Here is a 21,921-nt window from a genome sequence, read left to right as displayed (position 1 = left end):
AGGGCTGCCATAACAAAATACCACAAGCTGAGTGACTTAAACACAGAAATTTATTTCTTCACAGTTCTAGAGGTTGGAAATCCAAGATGAAGGTGCCAGTAGGATTGATTGCAGAGGACGTTCTTCTCCCCGCCTTCACATTATCCTTTCCCCTGCATGTATATGCTGCCTCCACATTGAGAGTTAGGGCTTCAACACATGGATTTTAGGGGGACAATTTCAGCCCATAACAAATATTTTATATAGATTAACCATTTATGGACTACATAAGCACGGAATTAATCAACATTTTAAAAATCCAATATAAAATCATCTAATCCATCTAAACTACCTTTTTAAATTAACAAACACCACACACACACACACACACACACACACACACACATCTTTGTAGTAGGTATAGAAGGCTACCATTTAACCTCTAGGTGTGTGTCTGTGATGGTCCATTAATTATTTCGTGGTAGGGATGCTCTCTCTCTTCAAAGTGGCCCTCTAGGCCATCACCGTGGATTGGAATCACTATGTGGGCCTTTGTCGCATGGACTTCCAGAGTTTCTGGCCAGAGATTTGATCTTTCAATATGAGAGGAACAAAGTGACAGCAGATATTATGCAGCAGAAGCAGGTGACATCAAGTTTAAGTCACAAGGATTTTACACTTAGTGAACCGTGATATGTTGGTCCTAGAATGCTTAGCTTTCCTGATAGAAGCTGTCACTGGAATGGAGACAACTCTTATACATTGGTGTCGATATTGTCCTGAGGACGAACTGGAGCTTAAGTTCTATATTCTGTATGCTTACACAATCTACACAGACCTGCCTTACAAAGGTAAGCTTCTGGGCATGTCTGTCTTTCTCTTGCCCCCTTGTTAGGCTCTTGATGGGTATGAAACAACTCATGTGCCTCCCTGGACTGGCCCTGTAGGTGTCTACTCAGCACACTTCTCATGGCATGTCCACAACGGATATGGGAGAGAAGTAGGATGGATAACTTTAACCTAAGGCCCAAATTGCATCCTACAGCTTAGCTTTACCATAATAAAGATGCATTTTTTTATACCAATGAAACGAAGCTGGTTTTTTTTTTTTTTAAAGATTTTGTTTATTTATTCGACAGAGATAGAGACAGCCAGCGAGAGAGGGAACACAAGCAGGGGGAGTGGGAGAGGAAGAAGCAGGCTCATATAGCAGAGGAGCCTGATGCGGGGATCACGCCCTGAGCCAAAGGCAGACGCTCAACCGCTGTGCCACCCAGGCGCCCCAAAGCTGGTTTTTGAGAAGATAAACAAAATGGATAAACCTTTAGCTGGACTCAACAAGAAAAAAGAAAGGACTCAAATAAAATCAGAAATGAAAGAGGAGACATTTCAACTGATACGACAGAAATACAAAGGATCGTTAAAGACTGCCATGAACAATTATACACAAAAATTAGACAACCTAGAAGAAATGGATTAATTTGTAGAAACATAATGTACCAAGACTGGATCATGGAGAAACAGATACTCTGAACAAACCAATCACTAGTAAGTAGATTGAATCAGTAATAAAAACAAACAAACAAAAAAAACCTCCCAACAAACAAAAGTCCAGGATCAGATGACTTCACTGGTAAATTCTGCCAAACACTTTAAAAGAAGTAATAGCAATTCTCCTCAAATTCTTTCAAAAAATAGAAGATGAAGGAGCATTTCCAAAGTCATTTTACAAAGCCAGCATTACCAAAGCCAGACAAGGACATAAAAAAAAAAAATTACAAGTCAATAGCCCTGATAATCATAGATATAAAAATCCTCAACAAAATATTCATAAACTGAATTCAACAATACATTAAAAAGGTCATACATCATGAGCAAGTGGGATTTATTTCAGGGATGGAAAAATGGTTTAACATCTGCAAACCAATGAATGTGATACGCCACATTAACAAATGAGTGAAAAAAAACATGATCATCTCAATACACGGAGAGGAAGCATTTGACAAAATTCAACATATCCATTCATGATAAAAAGCTCTCAACAAAGTGGGTATAGAGGGAACGTACCTCAAAAAAATAAGACAAGACCATAGCTAATATTTTACTCATTGGTGAAAAACTAAAAGCTTTTCCTCTGAGATCAGGAACAAGATAAGTTGTCCACTCTCACTATTTTAATTCAACATAATATTAGAAGACCTAGTCAGAGTAATCAAACACGAAGAAGAAATAAAAGACGTCCAAATAGGAAAGGACGTAGTAAAGCTCTCTCCGTTTGTGGATGACACGATATTAAATACAGAAAACCCTGAAGACTCTACTAAAAGCTGTTACTACTAATAAACAAATTCAGTAAAGTGCAAATTTTGCCATTTGCCACACATGGATGGACCTCTAAGGCATCATGCTAAGTGAAATAAATCAGACAGAAAAGGACAAACACCATATGATCTCAGTGATATGTGGAATCTAAACGAAAACAAAACCGAACTCACAGACACAAAGAACAGATTGGTAGTTACTAGAGTTGGGGGATGAGGGAGAGGGCGAAATGCATGAATGCAGTCAAAATTCCAGTTATAATTATTCCAGTTATAATTCCAGTTATAAATTAAATGAGTCCTGGGAATGTATTGTACAGCATGACGTTTATAGTTAATAACATTGTATTTAGTATATATTTGAAAGTTGCTATAGAGTAAATCTTTAAAATCCTCATCGTAACAAAAAAAAATTTTTTTTTTTTTTAAATGCAGATTCTGATTCACCAGGTCTAGAATGCTGGGGTGGGTCTAGGATTCTGCATTTCTTTTTTTTTTTTTTTAAGATTTTATTTATTTATTCAACAGAGATAGAGACAGCCAGCGAGAGAGGGAACACAAGCAGGGGGAGTGGGAGAGGAAGAGCCTGATGTGGGGCTCGATCCCATAAGGCTGGGATTATGTCCTGAGCCGAAGGCAGACGCTTAACCGCTGTGCCACCCAGGTGCCCGAACAAAAACATTTTTTAAAGAGTGTGGTGATGGATGTTAGCTAGACTTCTTGTGCTGATCATTGCACAATATATACACATACTGAATTATTATGTTGTACACCTGAAACTAATACATTATATGTCAATTGTATCCCAATTTAAAAATAATAATGAAAGAAAAAAATACTTTTTAATCCACATCTAACTTCCTGTGTTCATTTTCAAGTAGGTTCAAAAGAGGAGAGAGGTAATTAGTGAATGTTCTCTCCACCCCAATATTGGATTTTGGTAAGGTTCAGCCCCTAGTAATAAGGCTTAAACCTAATTCTCAGAACTGGGCATTATTTCAGTGTTGGACTGATGGAGTAATTTGATATGCCAATTTTGTGGTCCTAAAGCTAGTAAAATACCATCACCCTATTGTGAGTAATCTTAAGAACTGCGGGTAGTGTTGAAACTTGGGGTGGTACTTAGATGACTCAAAGTTATAGAAATGAGCAAAACATAGTCTTAAAATAAATTTAGGCATAGAATGTAGGATGTTGTGCTATTTTATTGGACTTTAACATAAGGTTGATGTAAATAAGATTTAAATGAGGTTGAAACCTCTTAGTAATAGAATAGAAAAAATGGTTTTATTATTTTTAAAAAGAATTTTTATCTATAATGAATTTTCATGAGGGGCTATTTTTGAGTATAAAGCCCACCTATTTCTTTCATGGTTTATGACATGCACTGCTTGAGAAGAACTAGCCAATGATACAAAGTTACGCAAGTGATAATTAATTTGAATTCAGTGATTTTCTTATCTAGGGTCTATAAGGCCAGATGTAAAGCAGTCACGAATGATCTTCAAGAGGTTCTCTTGCTTTCTCTTTGGGATTATTGTCATGGATCAAAATGGTATTCTGTAAATTATACTGATTTCCCAGGAAGCAGGATTCTAGGTGTACCTGCGTCACCTATCTCTAGGGAATATCTAGGAATAGAATTAGGGAACTTTACTGTGCGCTACAAGAGTTCCTTGGGAGGAAAGAGCCATGTAGCCTCCTATTCTCTTATTGATCCTTTCTAATGCTCGAATAAACACTAATCAAAATAAAAGAAAACATTTCAGAGATTTGGTATATTCTACCAAAAAAACGCAAATGCCAAAAATTAAAGGAGATCCTTTGTTTGCACTAAACGATGATGACATAGTGCCTGTTCACAAATGGCTTGGACAGCTATGGTGCCTACAAGCAGTTGGGGTGTTCTGGCTGGAGAATCCTTGGGTGCTCATCCTTCAACTGCACTAGTCCAAGGTCTGTGCCCAGCACTGTGTCCCCCAAATTCTAGCCTAGTGTTTGGCGCAATGAAAGAAATCAATAAATATTCAGGCACCCAGACACACTTATTTATTTTATTTATTTACATCCAAATTTCAGATTCTTTTCTATATTAAAGAAGCTGGAAATCAATACACACACACACACACACAAACACATACACTCACTATTTATTTATTTATTTATTTATTTATTTATTTATTTATTTATTTCCATCCAGAGTCTTTTCTATATATATATTCAAAGAACCCAGAAATCAATACACACACATACCTATGTATGTACGTATGTAGGTATGTATTCGTATCTAGATTCTTTTCTATATATTTAAAGAAGCTAGAAATCAATAAATATACAGACATACATATCGACACAGACATGCATTTAATTAATTAATTTTCATTGAGATTCTTTTCTATATATATTCGAAAAGCCCATAAGTCAATTAATATACAGACACAGGGGTGCCTGGGGGGTGGAGTCAGTTAGGTAACCAACTCTTTTTTTTTGATTCAGGTTGTGATCTCGGGGTGGTGAGACCAGGTCCCTGGTTGGGCTCTGTGCTCAGCATGGAATCTGTTTAAAAGACTCTCTCGGGGCGCCTGGGTAGCGCAGTCGTTAAAGCGTCTGCCTTCGGCTCAGGGCGTGATCCCGGCGTTCCGGGATCGAGTCCCACATCAGGCTCCTCCGCTAGGAGCCTGCTTCTTCCTCTCCCACTCCCCCTGCTGTGTTCCCTCTCTCGCTGGCTGTCTCTCTGTCGAATAAATAAATAAAATCTTTAAAAAAAAAAAAATAAAAAAATAAAATAAAAGACTCTCTCCCTCTCCCTACGCCCCTCCCCCTGCACTCTCTCTTTTAAATAAATAAATCTTTAAAAAAATATATACAGACACACACATGCACACACACAACTTTATTTATTTCCATCCACATTCTTTTCTATATATATTTAAAGAAGCCAGAGATCAATAAATATACAGACACACAGACACACACTTTATTTACTTATTTAGTTGGTTGTTAGTTATTTTCATATTCTTGTCTGTATATAAAGAAATCAATAAATATACAGACACACAGGTATTTATTTATTTCCAGATACTTTTCTGTATACATTTAGAGAAGCCAGACACACACACACACACTTTATTTATTTATTTATTTATTTATCTATCTATTTATTTATTTAACTAATTAATTTCCAGATATTTTTCTTTTTTCCTTTTTTCATTTTTTTAAAAGATTTTATTTATTTATTTAACAGTGAGAGAGGGATCACAGGCAGGGGGAGTGGGAGAGGAAGAAGCAGACTCCCAGCAAAGGAGCCTGATGTGGGGCTCGATCCCAGAACACTGGGATCACGCCCTGAGCCGAAGGCAGACGCTTAAGGACTGAGCCACCCAGGCGCCCCTCCAGATATTTTTCTATATATGTTTAAGGAAGTCAGAAATCAATAAATATTCAGATACACACACAGACACACACACATTTATTTATTTACTTCCACTCAGATTCTTTTTTACATATATTTAAAGAAACTGGAAATCAATAAATATATGGACACACAAACACACACAAAGACATACATTTATTTATTTATTTCCATCCAGATTTTTTTCTATGTATATTCAAAGAAGATGGAAAAGGAGTAAGGGTGGGGGTTGGGTATGGGTATTTACTTTATTTCTCCAATAAAATATTAGGTGCTTGAATAATAAGTTATATCACATATTTTATAATTATGTACCAAATATTTTCTTATTATGTTGTGCATGTTATTTATGAATTCAAAACCATTCATCTTAGTTTTGATTATTATTCCATGAATAATTTTATCTTTCTCCACCATTAAGCTCTTCTCCCTTCTCAAATTTTTGATTTATCTGGAATTGTTTATTGTATTTTTTGATGTATGGGTCAAAAGCGATTCTTCCCCACACTTATATTTATTTTTATGTGTTTTTAAAAGTTGTGTATTGTCCCATTGCTGTGTAACTTATTTTGTGTTACTAATATAATTTATTCAAGAAAGTTAAGAGCTCCAATCAGTGAAACAAAGATCTCTATCAGGATTGACCAGGGTACCTGGATGGCTCAATCAGTTGATTGTCTGTCTCTTATGACCTCAGGGTCATGAGATTGAGCCCTGCATTGGGCTCCATGCCCACCATGGGCATGGAGCCTGCTTAAGATTCTCTTGCTCTTTGCTCCTCCCCTCCCCTCCCCCTCACCACCCCCCCATACTCTCTCTCTCTATAAAAAGAAAAAGATTGACCAGTGAAAGTATATTTATGAAAATAAAGTATATGTGTTTTAAGTTAAATAGCGTGGTCCTCATTTCAACAATTGATTTGATTAATTATTGGCCTCAACTATGCTGAATAAGAGGGATTCTTTATGTAATTCGTATAGCTACAAAACAGACCTTGTTGATATCTCTCTGGGAAGCCACTTCTTTTGTACAACTGTTAATGGATTTTAACAAATATTGCTGTTGCTGTACAAAGTAAGTTTAATGTTCTAGACTAGCCTTGTGATCCAGTTACATAATCTAATTTAATACAGTCTTAAGGCTCAGCACCTTTTTGTTTCCCCTAAGCTTTGTTTAATTACATGGTTTATGGAGAGAGGTGGGGGTCAGGATGGGGAGGAGCCTGGGTGTCACAAAACAGGGATGAATAGGCTATTTCCATTTTCTTTCAAAGTGATTTGGTTGATAGTTTTTCACCATATTGTTTAAATTGTAAGTAACTCCCCAGGCAGGCATTTCCTAGGCATTTGGTTGTGCCCCCACTCCCAATTTCCCCAATTCCATCCACCACTCTGCACACCTGTGGAAGCCTATGTACTCTGGGCTGAATGGACAACTAGCCAGGGTAGCTTGCTTCCAAAGAGGCAGTTTTTAATTGTGTTTTCATCATTACCTCCAGCTCTTTCCATTTGGTCACCATCTTCCCCGTACCCTTCCCAATAAACCATCGTGTTTATGTGACCACCATGTCATATGAACCCAGCAACTCTTTGAAACTGGCACATTCAAGTCCCTTTTTCAAGTTTTCTGTAAGCAACCTATTTCAACTCTGATGTCATTATGTTTTGAAATATGAGAGGATGAGTGCCTCATGGACCCCATTTGTCATTGTCTTTACGTAACTTTCATGATCACTCTTTCAGTGTTAATTGGTATTTTAAAAATCTGCATGTTCATTTCCTACACATCACCATCTTACTTCATTAGTATGTATTCCTTTCGGTCCTTACTAACGATTTGATAATTTTTCTATTAATAAATATCAAGTATTCCATTAAGGATTGATATTGAAAATAGTTTTTTATTATGTCAATAGAACCACAATTATGTGGCTTTATTTTATATGTTAAAGTTTTGCATCTTAAAGATTTTATATTGTGTCAATAGAACATTAATTGCATTGCTTTATTTTTATTTTACATGTAACGTTTTGAAGCCAGGAGTAATTTAGTTGATCCCCTGGAGTATTCTGGATAATGGGTACTGGGTTGTTTGATATGTTCTTTATGCCACCCCCGACTTCCAAACTTCACCCCACCCTCCCTTCCAGACTCCCAGACCCTCCCCACCGCTCCACCCTCCCCTCTCCCTGCCTTCCCCCACCCTCCCCACTGTCCCACCCGCATTGCTTCTCCCCAACTCCCTTCTTCCCCCCACCCTCCCCACCACCCCACCCTCACTGCTACAACCCTCCCCTTCCTCCCTCCCCCTACCCTGGTCCTTTGATGTTGGCGGACGGCGCTGAAATGATCAGGACACAGGTTGCACTTAACCACTAAATCTTTATTAATTGAATTTTTATTATAACATCAATACAATATTAGTAAATAGAGAGAAATACAGCAATAAAATGGGGAAGGGTAGGGAGGTGGTAGGGGTAGGGAGAAAAGGCAGGGATAGGTAGGAGGGCCACTGACAGGGTTCTTATGCATCACTTTTCTGTAACTTCCATGAATATTTACCATCCTTCACTATCAATTTCATTCCAACGAGAATTTCTCAGAGTATCTACTCATCCTGTAACTCTCCAAAGGCTTTGCTCACAATCGGGATCCCTGGAGTTAATACCCAGGGCAAAGTTAAATCGTTTATCCAATCACCTTTGAACGTCCTCCCGCTAGAGTTTTATCCATATCCAATTTGCCCTGACAGGTTGATCTCCCTGCAGTTCCCTCTGAGTTGACAATTTTAAGGGGAGCAATCACAGGGTAAAGGGTCACAAGTAAGTACACATGTCCACTTATAAAGTTATCTAATACATAATATCATGCTAACTTTTAAACTAACCCCACCCACTTAAGATTACTTAATAGTCCCTCCCACCCTAAAATACTTATGATTATATATATCCCCTATTACTTAAACTGATTACATAAAGAAATAAAAACAATGTAATTTCCACAGACCAATTTCCATCAATCGCATTCTACAATCTGACACAACAAAGAACTTTTAAGTCCCACTAGATGTTCATTCTTTCGATGAAAAGGCAGCGTGGTTCCCACCCAGCTCTTCATCTCGGCAGGTGGTCCTTCATTTCTGCCCAGGTCTTCCCAGCAGAGTGTTCTCTGTTGCCAATCTTGGAGTATCTGACCTCTGACGTCTGTGGTGGATGACAGCCAGATCAATTCAGGAGCCCAAGAGGTACCTACAAACTTACACAAATCCAGACTGCACTATACAGATGCACCCCTTTATTTTGTGCACCTGCAAGTTCCTTATGTCACCTTACTTGATTGAATCAAACTAATTCTCCGTTTTCCAGCGTCGAGTACAAACGCCTCATTGCTCAAACTAAATTGACCTTTCAGAAATGTATGTAAACTTCCTCCATTTCAAGATCTTAGCATGATGACCTTCACTAGTTCTCTCCAGGTTTGCCTAACAATGGGAGCTCATATCTTCTTCCTTGATTTAATTAACACTCGCAATTTGGGTCAAAGGTTAACCAAATTTGCCGAATTGTTTCAAAAAGGTTGAATATTGGCTTTGTTTAATAATTCTGATGCTTTGATGTATTTCCTTTAGGCTTTATTTTGCTCCCTTTCTAACTCCCGTGGAGATTTAATTTCTTTGCTCTTTCCTTTCTTATGAATAAAGACGTTTTGTGGGAAAAAAGCCAAAGAAAAAGTTAAAGTATCCAATTAACATAATCAACAGCAACAAAAGAAATTCAGTGAAAGGAAACTTATTAAATTCTGATACTATAGAATAAATCTGAAATTACTTATCCTTAACACCTACATTTATAGATAGTATATATAGCAATAAAGCATAGAACACACTGCCAACAGTTTTTCCCAAGCTTTACTGAACAGCCAAATGCACGTCAGGGTCTTCATCCATGCGTCGCTGATCCCCACCACCATGCTTTCCCTGACTGCTGCTGTCGTTGGTCAACACCTCCAGACTTCTGCTTGCTGTGATGGCAAATGTCCGTGTGCTCATGCCAGGGCTGCAGGCAATGACCTACTTCTAGGCCTTCTGCAGCCCGAAGATCAAGTGACAACTGTAAATTTGACACAAAACAACTTGAATTCAAACGTATGGATGATGGGTTGATCTGAGGTAAACTGAAGTGACGCTTCAAAATAGTCCAGAAGCACAAACGCACCATTTTAAAAGTAATTACTCTAAAACACGTGAGTGACTGACAAGCTTTCGGATTCCACTGAAGGAAAAAAAAAGGGGGGGGGGGGAGTCATTTGGAATTAAATAGCCAATTAGGTGTCTTTTTTGAATTTGTAGGTCTTTTTTGTGCGATTTTTTAAAGGCCCAATTGATAAAATTGAAGTCCTATAATGATGCTAAACTAGCAGGTTGAAGATGAATGGGATGAATTATTATACAGATAACTCCAGTTCTCAGGAGCCTCTCATTCACAGCGCCGTAAGAGAAGTTCACAGTAAAGAGATGTTTATGCTAGGTTACTTATCAACTTTAGTTTAACAATAAGAATTGGATAGTACTTTGTAATTCAATGGAAAAAACTTCTGAAAGCAGTCACCACTTCAAAACACTGTTAAAAGACACTACTAACCTACGGCTAAAACTTTTAAGTATTTAAACATGCAAGAATAGGGGTGGATGATAATGAATGGGTGAAAGAAGATGATGAAAAATGAAACTTCACCGTTAGACTCCTCTTCATGATACGCAATTTGAAATCTATACCATGTTGTCTACTGCTCAAACTGTGTTTTGGCAACGGGAGGTCGTGTATTGAAACACGAGCCCCTTGAAGCCTGCCTCTTTCTTCTCCGTGCATGGCAGCAAAATGGAGTCTCAGCGACCAGGCAGGAAAGATGGCACAAACCCTGCAGCAGGGTTAATGGCAGTAGTATAGAGTTAAACAGAAAGAGAGAGGTTAGACAGTTCAAGGGAGTAGCAAAAGACCGGGCTAAAGAAGTCAGGCCGTCCCAGGTTAGCACAGAGCATCCAGGAGACTAGAGGTCACCACTGGACTGAAGACAACGCTTGTGTTGTCTGTTGCTTTGAGTCATTTGAGTTGCTTCGAGGCCTTGCACTCATTGGCAGCTTCTTTTCGTCTCTGTCCTCTAGAGGGAACCCCTTTCCACCGTGTGAACTCTGATCCTTTCAAAGTGAGGTTACCCATCAGGCCACCCTCTGGATTTAAAGCTCACTAAAGAAGTCCGTATCTTCAAGACAGTGTCCAGTGCCCCAATTCCTCTTCTTCAAAGATAACCCTCGCAGGCATAGGAGTGTGGGTCTGGGTGCTAAATTCATGTCCCCTCTCTAAGCGTCCTAATGCTACAGTCTAGTGAGGGGACTGATGATGAAATGCCCAGATGCATATGGAGGCAGACACATGGAGAGATGCTTCCAACACTTCAGGCGATCCTCTTCCAGCCAATCAACAACACTCCTGAAATTTCTTCCGAAGTACCAGGACAAGTTGGTAACACTAACTCCAGAGTCTCTTAAGAGCTGGGTACGGGACCTCAAGGCAGTCACGCCTCATAAACATCTAACACACCTGGTGCCACCAACAGTCTCTGATTACCAGGTTTAACATTTCCTGGAAGCCATTACTGGCATGATGATGGTAAGGTGTTGTGAGAAAGCCAGAGTTCTTGGGTACGTGTGATTTGCACCAGGGTGTGAAGGCACACTCTAAACATGCAAGAGTCCCTTCTGAGAGAGCACTTCCTTCTGAGGCCTGAGGTGTTTCTGTTGCAGCGGTTTCGCCTGCTCCTGGGAGAACCGGTCCAGTTGCTGCTCCTTGAGAATTAACAGAACCATGAATGCGGAGTTTGAAGATGGTGAAGTTTCTGAGGGTGCAGCAAAAAGATCACGGAAGCCGTTTTACACTGCACCAACAATTCTGGCTTCCTTCATAAGGCGCCGGTCCTCCAGTGATGTAACGAGAGTACCGAGACTGCAAGAAAAGTCATGCCCTCCTCCTCCGTGTCTCCCCCTCCATAAAGAAATCAGCATTTCCTGTGTTTGCATCAGCTTCTCTGTAAATGTTCAACGTGGAATCTGGCAGCCTATTAATTTAGATGGTGACAGAGGTTTCAGCAGGTAAAACCCAGGCTTCCAGGATTCGCTGGGAAGTAAACTTGTTACGAATTTTAGTTAAATTGGCAGTTAAGGTGGAAAACGGTGAGACAATTTGTTGGTAAATGTTCTGTCGCTCTCAGAAAATGGTGGAGGTCTCTTGGTGCTTTTTTTGGGATGTGTGCCAGTCCAGGGTGGCCCTGACCTTTCTGTAGCCGTTTCAGAGAGGGCTGTGCCTCAGGTTGGCCTGAAGATGCAGCAGCCTAATTTAGCACACAGTCACTGATTGAGAAGCTGAACAGGAGTAAATTTGAGGGTAGAGATCCTGAAGGACACGACAAGTGTTTACATGGTGCTGTAAGACGGTGGCGGTGGTGGCGGCGGAGGTGGCGGCGGCGGCTGCGGCGGCGGATACTGCGGTACCGGAGGCTGGCGGTACCAGTGCGGATTCCAAGTGATCATCACGGGGACATAGAGCGATCGTCCATGTCCATCTCGCCCCACTGGGTACCAGGCGAATCCTACTGGGTAGGTCGGGTACGTGGCGTATGTGGGGTACGTTTGGTATCCAGGTATTTGAGGTACGTATTCAGTGTACGTTGCCAGGTGAGCCTGGTCATCCAAATTTGGAATAGAGAGTCGAGGATACTGATTCTGGATGGTGAAACTGTTGGGAGCTCGGCAGTCGTAGGAAACTTGCAGTTTCCACCCCCTTTTCACCTGGAGAACTTGGGCTCCGTTCGGGGCGATCGTTGGAGTAATCAGCCCGTCTTTCACGTTTCTGGCCACAAAATCTCGCAGGGCTGCCATTTCAGGTTCGGACAGTGAGTACACGTGTCCGCTGGGAATACTGTGTGCTCCAGGTATCATTTCGATGGTAGGGTCAACCAGGCGGTGATCCGGGTAGACGTTTTCATCCACTGGAGTGTACACGTTCTGGACATAGTAATACCTCACCGGTTGGTAAACTCTGTATCCATCCACCGGGTAGTAAAACGACGGCTGTGCTGGTGGTGGGAGCGACGGAGGTATTGGAGAATACATCCGGCAGTGGTATCGGCAATATTCAGAATCGAAGACGATCGATCGGGTGCTCCATGTGATGTTGGGATCGTGTGTGCTCAGCCAGCGCACCCCGAGGACGACGGGGAAGAACGGAGACTGAGTCACATCGAAGGACAGCACCTCACGGTGATCTCCCAGGTCGACGATCAGGTCGTGTGTTTCGTGGACAACTGGGCCCGATGCTATGGGACGTCCATCAATTGCTTCTACCAGTATTGGCCAGTCCTTGACCCTCAGAGGAATTCCATTTTGGGCAACGTATTCGTGATCGATGAAGTTGCCAGAAGCACCAGAATCGATCATGGCTCGGACGAACAGGGTGTGTCTGCCCGGGAGATGAATCTGGAGCATCACTTGCAAGTGTGGAGATGAAGCATCATCTTGTGGGGACCTTATTATTTCTGGCCCGGTCGCTGAAGGTCCCTCTACAGCGGGGCCGGGGAGTTTCCCGCCGGCGAAGCCTTCGAGGCCTTGGCAGGACAGTTGTCGGCGTAGTGACCTCCATTTCCGCAGTAGAGGCAGAGGTTCAGCTTTCTGCGTCTTTCTTTCTCTTCCTGGGTCAGGCGCATGCGGGCGCCGCCCACAGGCTCGGTGGGGTCGACCTGGTGGTGGCTTGTGATGTGCGGCAGCACGAGCGCGCGCGGCGGGGAGCGCGGCTTGCGAGCTGCCGCCGCTCTGGCCAGCCTTCTCTCGATGTGGATGCACTGGCCGATCAGCGCCGACAGCGACTTGGCCACTTCGAGGCGCGACAGCTCTGCCTGAATGTGGTCGCTGAGGCCCTCGTGGTACTGGTCGATCAGGGCGGGCTCGTTCCAGTCCAGGTCCTGGGCGATCATCTGGAAGGCGTTGGAGTAGTCGATGACTGAGCCCATGCCTTGGCGCAGACGTCTGATCTTGCGTTTGGCGGCCTCTCGCCTCTGGGGGTCTTCAAAGACATGCTTCATTTCGGTCATGAAGGCCGGGTAGTTGTGCATCAGGTAGTGGGATCGCTCCAGCTTCGCGGAGGCCCAGCGGGCGGCACGGCCGGTCATCATGCTGGTCACGAAGCAGACGCGGACGCGATCCACGGAGAAATCTCTGGTGCTCTTTTCCATGAAGAGCTGGCACTGGGCCATGAAAGGAACCAGCATGTCTGGGTTGCCGTCAAACTTCTCGGGAAGGTCATCCGGGCACTCTTCCTCTAGTGGAGTGGCTGGGGCAGCAGCCGCTGCAGCACCGCGGAGCTCGATGTCGTCCTCCTCATCCTGAGGGGTGGGCTCCACTTGCTCACGAAGGGAGGTGTTCTCCTCTGTGAGCTTCTGCACCTGGTTCTGCAGGTTGTTGTTCTCCTCGGACTGCTTCATGACCTTCTCTCTGAGGTTGTTGATCTCTTCAGAGAGATCGTCCCGCCTTCGTTCGGCCAGGTTGGGAATGTACTGGCCCCTTGGGGCGCTGCGTGAGGAGGAAGAAGAGGAAGAGGAGGAGGAGCAGGAGGAAGAGGAGGAGGAGGGGCCGTTGGGGGGAGGAGGAGGAGGAGGAGGTGGGCAGTCGGGCCCCAGGGTGAGAGCTGGGGTGGGAGGAGACCTCCCAGGTGTAGCTTCGCTCCTGTGGGGATGGAGGCCCGGATCCTGGCCTCCTCTTCCACCCTTTCTTCTTTTTGTTTTCAGAAGCTTTTTGTTTCTGTAAATGAAGACAAAAGCATAAATTTAACATACGCATTCAAAGCAGCACATTACAAAAAAGACTTTAGCATTTAAAGTAGCCACTAAAGTACTTTATTTTTTTTTAAAGATTTTATTTATTTATTTGCCAGAGAGAGAGAGAGAGACAGGCAGCACAAGCAGGGGGAGTGGGAGAGGAAGAAGCAGGCTCCCAGATGAGCAGGGAGCCCGATGCGGGCTCGAGCCCAGGACCCTGGGATCACGCCCTGAGCCGAAGGCAGATGCTTAATGACTGAGCCACCCAGGCGCACCCAGGAGCCACTAAAATACTTCAAATACATGAGTATTTAAAGTATCCACTAAAATACTTTAAATACATGAGTATTTAAAGTATCCACTAAAATACTTTAAATACATGAGTATTTAAAGTATCTATTTGTTCTACTTGCTTACATTAATAATTAATAAACAAAATCTTGCAAAAGGGCGAAGGAAGTTAATCAATTAAGACAACAGATAACAAAAAGCACCCTACTTTTTCGTATCCAAATGACCTTTTCCTCTTCAAATGTCACCTGTTTATTTTGATTCAACAATACATAACTATATCAACAGCAGGTTTACCTTCACTGACTATAAAAGAAGGCTGAGACATTCTAAACAGTTTTGTATCAAGACAGCACAGCAAGAAACTTTCAAGTCAAAGATGGAGACCAAATAAAAACACACAAGTAAAGCCAAAATGATAACTGTTATTAGACAAGTTACCTGAAAAATAGCTAATATTCTGGCCAATAGGGAACCAAAAAAAGGGGGGGGGATTAGAATCATAATGACTGTATTCATCAACCCTGGGGGAAGGGGGCACTACCCCCATGGAGGTTACTAAGTCATTATCAAAAAAAAACAACAACTGTCACAAAACCCACAGGATTGTCTATATCTGACCATAACCTGATTTCCCAAAGAGAATTCCCTATGGGACAGAAGTGGCACTAAGCAGCGACATGTGTATATCAGTTTCCCTCCTTATTATGCAGTCAATCAACAAATATTCCCTGATGCCTCCTAGGAAGAGCTGGGCTGTAAAATGGGACATTCAAAGAGGCCCAATAATAGTACATCTCAAACCTATAATTGGATTTAATCAAATAATGCAGGTAAAGCAGTGAATATTTAACAACTGTTAGCTAATATTAACAAAGTTATTAATAAGAAAGGTAACTTTCTGTGTAAATTAAAACAGGGAGGGGCTGCAACTATGGCAACCTAGGCATGCATTTCCCACCTCAAAGACATTAATTTTGGGGGGAATACACTGTTGGCCAAACAAACCCAGGGCCTCATTTGATTTGCAGGTCACCAGTCTGCAACTTCTGGTTTTTAAACAAGTTTTTGTCAGCACAGCGCCACCCAAAAGTTTGTAATTTAGAGCAGGACAGGGCTGTACTCCTTCCTAGGTGGAGAGTAGCTATATGGGGGGTTGGGGGATTAAAGGTCTTAATTATGGGTATGGTAACAATAAATCACACATACAATAAACCATCCAACATTGCCTATGTACTTCCTACAAAGAGGGTTAAATGCATTTATAGTCACTTAATTATTTTAACTTTAATAATTTTTAAATTTGCATTTAATTCTCATATTTGGAAAACTTTAAGAAAGTGCTCAAAAGTTTAAAAATATAATTTATAAAGCAGGCAGAGTGTCTGTTCACTAAATTTTAACTTAGGCAGTCCTACCCACCTGTTCTTCTCTAACACATCAAGACAAAAATGAATACTAAATTAATTATATTAATTAAAATCACAAAGATAAACATGTTATTCAAAGAAGTTAGGTGAAAAATAGCTAATATTTCAATCAATAGGGTACAAGGAAAAAAAAGGTGGTGGTAATTAAACATGATGACTGTACACTTCAGCCTTGTGTCTGGCTAGAGACATACCCCTTCCTCCTTCTTCCTTAAAACCCCCTCATAATCCTTTAGGCCCCTGTCCTGCACCCCCACCCCCCACCCCCAGCCACTTTCTCTATGCTCTGCACTGTCCTTGGAGTGTCTATACAGCAAGCAGAGTCTTTAAGGGACAGAATTACTGTGCCATTTTAATAGTTTTAATTGGTATTCTAGATAAAATACTCTAAATAGCCTAAAAATTTAGAAAATAACACACCATAACCTGTGGCACTGTTTCATTTCCAACTCCTTAAAGATAATTGTATTAGTGACACTCAAAATATAAGGTCACAAAATAGTGCAATTTTTATTTATTAAAAGTTTTATTTTTATTTTTAACAAATAAATTTTTTAGATTAAATTATGAATTTTTTAAATTTAATAAATGTCCCGTTTATTAGAAGTTTTAATGTCCCATTAAAAAACAATGAATAAGCACAAGTCAGGTGATTCAGGTGCCACTTCTGTCACCTAGACATTAATACTTTGAAAACTTAGAAGACTTCCGGAAAGGCATTCAGAGCATGGCATGGTGCTGCCTGACCCAGGTCAGGAAGGTTAACAACCTACATGCCAATCACAGTCACTGGGGTGAGCTTTATTGAGGCCCAAGTCTGATGGTTTTAACATCTGCAAGACACAATAACAGGACAGATATAACAACATGTTCAGAAATCAGCAAACAATCATTTTCTTGTTTAGGGAATCAGAAGATCAATAAGGGTTTAAAATTCAAATGCTTTTGGTAGACAGGAAGGTAACATAAAAGTGAGAAGAAACCGGAGTTAAGACTATAAGGAGGGGCTGTGACTATGTAATTTGGGGATGTATGTCCCCTCCCAAAGACATTCAATTCTTTAACAAATTTTTAATCCAGTGCTGGTCAAATTAAGGACCTTATTTGACCTATAAGGCCATCAGTTTGAAACCCCTGACCTTTACCAAGATCAGGCATCAGGTACCCACCCCTGGGGTTTTTAATTTTGGGGTGGGTCTCTAAGTCCTAAAGGAGATAAATGCCGAGAGAGAGGAGTAGTTCAACCTTTAAAAATGATGGGATAGTGGGCAGGCAGGTTAACATTCAGTGTAAAAAAAGTTTAGAAATATTTAAATACCAACTAAACCACCAGTTAACATGGAAACAGGAGCACTGTGACTTGATTTGCATTACGCAACTATGGCTCCTTAAACCCCCCTTACTAGGGGCTGGATTGCAGAGGTGGGGTCAAGAGGCCCCATTCCTAAAACCTGAAAGGACACACAGCATAGCGTCAAGCCACATGGGACAGATGTCACCTTTACATATGAGAAAAAATTCAGTGTTAGTCTATATAGGAATTAAATACATTTGATTTATCTTTGGCTTTTCATGAGGACTTCTAAAAACTTCTATTCCCCAAACACACCAAAGAGTAACAGTAGCCAAAAACGATTGCACATTAAATATCTCATTAGAAAATGACACTTCATTAAGCAACTCTAAATTGCTTTACATTTTCAAAAGTCCCAATTTCTTTTTTAGCACCATATGTACTATTTGTGAAATGCAAATTACATTAATATGCACATTTTTACCATTGTTTTGAACTTCAAAAGAATGCAGACACCAAATTTCCAAAGGGGATGGAGGTTAGGTGGCAAGGTAGGCTTGGGGACTAACTGAAAGCTGTAATTACTATAAGTAAAAATATGTAAAAATATGTAAATTGTATACTTGTCGTGGGGGGGGTGTGTGTGTGTGACCAGATATTTGGGAGTCAAAGTACTAGCTCATAGCTTATAATACAGGAAACCAGGTTTTAAAATTTCTTCCTTTAGTTAGAAACATAAACATGTACATCTGACTGGAGGTAAGGCATCTATTTGTTTTATACACGTTTTATAATGCCAGCTAAAACCCTCCAATCTATATTTTGTAATGTAACCACCTGATGTTATATTATGCAAATTTTATTTATTTATTTATTTAAAAAAGATTTTATTTATTTATGTGACAGAGAGACAGCCAGCGAGAGAGGGAACACAAGCAGGGGAGTGGGAGAGGAAGAAGCAGGCCTCCAGCGGAGGAGCCCGATGTGGGACTCGATCCCCGGAACGCCGGGATCACGCCCTGAGCCAAACGCAGACGCTCAACGACTGCGCCACCCAGGTGCCCCAATATTATGCAAATTTTAAATGACAATTATGTACCACCATTAAGTATTCCATTCACCCCAAATTTAAATAATTAGCTTTTGCTTTTCATTTTTAAAAAGCTAATTATTTTGAATATCTTAAATAAATATAGTTTTGTATTATAATTACAGCTTACATTACTGGAGTTTAAAAATGCACTTTTTTTTTTTTTTTTTTTAAGATCCTGTTAAGTGTGAGAGATAAGGCAAGCAATGCTTTGGACAATCCAGGACAGTAAGGCACCATATCAAAGAAACCAAAAAACACCTGCAGATGCCAAGGGCGGCACTGAATAAGCCAATTCACTTGGTCATTTAACACATATTTAATGAACGCCTACCATGTGCCAGCCACAATTAAGAAATATGTAGGCAAGTTAGCCAGGGCTAATCCTCTAGAGTTCCAAGAAAAAAACCCAGCTTCATAGGCACACAGATAAATACCTCATCCTTGCTCCAAGGCCAAGCCAACAGTACCAATAAGCCACTTAAAACTCCTATGAAACACAGTTCAAGTTGTTCCTTATTTTGTGTCCACCAAAGAATCTGATTCCAGTAAGCCACCAGAAATGTCCACTAGTGTCTCAGGAAAACCTTAAATGTAAAAGTATTTAAAACAATTAATTTTTCATTTGTAGTAAAAACATTTAGCTGGATTGTCCTTAGGGGCACCAGCCAAGTCTGCTCAGAAGCACCTTTCATAACCCACTATCAAGAGTTTAAATTGTGGAATTATTTAATATATGCAAAGCATTTGTAAAAAGTGCTCGTAAATCCTAGGTATAATTACCATTGTTGCTAATTGTTCTTATTTATTCTTATATTTATTAGACACTAGTGGATAAAAAGCAAAATCAGCACCAAGAAGCCGCAGGTGGGAGGGGCTGTGCAGTCAGGCTCAGGCAGTGAAAGCAGTGAAGGCGCGCAGGCGCAGAAGAGGTGGGCTTGTAGGGAGGGGCTGGGGGCTCACACTGCGCAGGCGCAGGCGTGCTCAGGGAGGCGGGGCCATACATAGGCCCCCTCGGAAGAGGCAGGTTCAGGGAGGGGCCAACCTTTGGAGAGGCGGTGCCTGGGCAAGCCACCTCAGAGGAGGTGGGCCTAGGGAGGGGCGTTTTCTGGGGGTATCGCCTCAGAGGAGGCGGGCTCAGAGGGAGGTGGGGGGGGATTTGGGGGGGAGCCACCTCATAGGAGGAGAGCTCAGGGAGAGGCGGAGTCTGGAGGAGAAGCCTCGGAGGAGGCGGGCTCAGGGAGAGGCAGGGTCTGAGGGAGTGGGCTCAGAGGAGGCGGGCTCAGAGAGGCGGGGCCTGAGGGAGAGGCCTCAGAAGAGGCGGGCTCAGGGAGAGGCAGGGCATAGGAGAGCGCCCTCAGAGGCGGCGGGCTCGGGGAGAGGCGGGGTCTGAGGGAGCGGCCTCAGGGAGAGGCGGGATCTGGGGGAGCCACCACAGAGGAGGGGGCTCAGGGAGAGGCGGGGCTGGGGAGAAAGGGTCTAGAAGGCGCGCTCTAGGAAGGCGCGCTGCAGAGGAGGCGCGCTCTGAGTAGGCGCTGGGAGGCGCTAAGCACGCTCTGAGCAGATACTGCAGAGAAGGCGCGCTAGAATGGGCGGGGCAGGTCTGAGACTGGCTGTTTGCCTCTCGCAGGATCCCCCCTCCCAAAACCCCTCCCACCATCCTCCACAGCCAGATTCATTTCATGCAACAGAGCAATCACCCCCAGATCCAACACCCCCCCCTCCATACTAAGCAAACCAACAGTTTCCACAAACTGTTGCTGGACGCCAATTTGCGCCACCTTTACAACTACACCGCCACTTCAATCAAGCGCAACTAGGCAAGGCAGCCCGCTCTGCCACCACCAAAAGATTCCCTTTTACACTCAAGTCAGCGCCCCTCCATTCCACTGCTATAGCAGGAATGGTGTGGGCAGAATGTTAAACACTAATTTTTGCCCGGGGCTCCATTTTGTCTAACAGCACCATCATGCAGACAACCGTCCTGCAGAAAAACATAGTGGGAGCCATTCCAAAAGGTGTGTTAGAGACAAAGGGTGGGGTCCCCCACTAAGAAGGCAGAGTAATCTTACTCTGCAGCTCTTGTCCCTTTACAGCTGGTTTCTTCGTAGCGTAGAACAGTGCAGCTTGTATACCCCTGCAGCTGTTAATACTTTGTAGCGCATTTTAGGTGTAAATTCTCTGCAGCTCATGTACCTCTGCAGTTCCTGTGCCTCGTAACACAATGAAGCGCTGTTGTAGTGCTAATGGTATCATTTTTGTAGCGCTAATCTTCTGCAGCTCAGGTTCTGTAGCGCATTTAAAGCGCAAATCAGTCATCAGTCTGCAGCTCATATACTGCTGCAGTTGATAATGGTTTGTAGCGCATTGAAGCGCCCATCAGTTTGTAGCGCAATTGAAGCGCCCATCCATCTATAGCGCATTTGACGCGCCTATCAGTTTGTAGCGCATTGAAGCACCCATCAGCCTGTAGCACATTGGACGCACCAGTCTATAGCGCATTTGAAGCGCTTATCAGTTTATAGCGCATTGAAGCGCCAATTAGTTTGTAGCGCCTATCACTATGTAGCGCTTTTGAAGAGCAAATTGCAAATTGATCTGTAGCTCATATCCGTCTGCAGCTCATGTCTGTCCGCAGCTCATGTCTGTCCTCAGCTCATGTCTGCTACAGCCCTTATCTGGACCTGAGTCCTGGAAATCAAAGCCCTGAAGGCTTGGTTTCTCCACTCTGTTTTGGGGTATTGCCAGTGAAGGCGTGACAAGATTTGCGTGGAGACATTCAGGGGCACTACTCCATCTCCCGCAGCTCCCGAAAAGGACAGGGAATGAATGTGATCTTAATAAAAGAAACATCCTCACCGCATACTCACCACGCGAGGACTCCTCTGCGAAGACAGGAGGACGGGGTCCCACACCTGTGCCAGGCGTGGGTTCCGCTGGGTGCTCCGCAGCCCGGAGTGGCTCCGGACGCGAGCCCGCTCAGCGGACCTTTCGCGAGGCGCGGTGGACCCTCTTCGCTGTTCTCCCCAGGTCGCAGTCAGGTTTCTTCGACACACACCAACCGAAGTTGAAGCGCGTGTACCGGGAGCGCCGACTGGGAGCCTTATATAGGCTGAACAGAGGAGGGGGGCGCCAAATCCCAGCGTGCTCCGCGGGTTAGGGGGGCGGAGGGGAGCGGGGGCGGAGGGGGGGATGGGGAATGGGGGTGGGGGTAATGGCCACGCTACACTGGCCCGCCGCTAG

General features: G+C 42.8%; 1 protein-coding gene across 1 annotated transcript; it reads right to left on the bottom strand.

The window, feature by feature from the left end:
• Positions 1-8,073: 8,073 nt before the first annotated feature.
• PEG10 (paternally expressed 10) lies at positions 8,074-21,749 on the bottom strand. Its single transcript, XM_026505946.4, is given in 3 exon segments — positions 8,074-13,349; positions 13,352-14,556; positions 21,538-21,749. Coding segments are annotated over 3 exon segments (2,382 nt in total). The 5' UTR covers positions 21,543-21,749; the 3' UTR covers positions 8,074-12,177.
• Between the last annotated feature and the right edge of the window lie 172 nt (positions 21,750-21,921).

The sequence above is a fragment of the Ursus arctos genome, unplaced genomic scaffold (genome assembly GCF_023065955.2).
Source record: "Ursus arctos isolate Adak ecotype North America unplaced genomic scaffold, UrsArc2.0 scaffold_3, whole genome shotgun sequence".
Taxonomy (NCBI): Eukaryota; Metazoa; Chordata; class Mammalia; order Carnivora; family Ursidae; genus Ursus; species Ursus arctos.
Note: the sequence above shows the minus strand (reverse complement) of the source record. Positions and strands in the feature narration are given on the sequence as shown.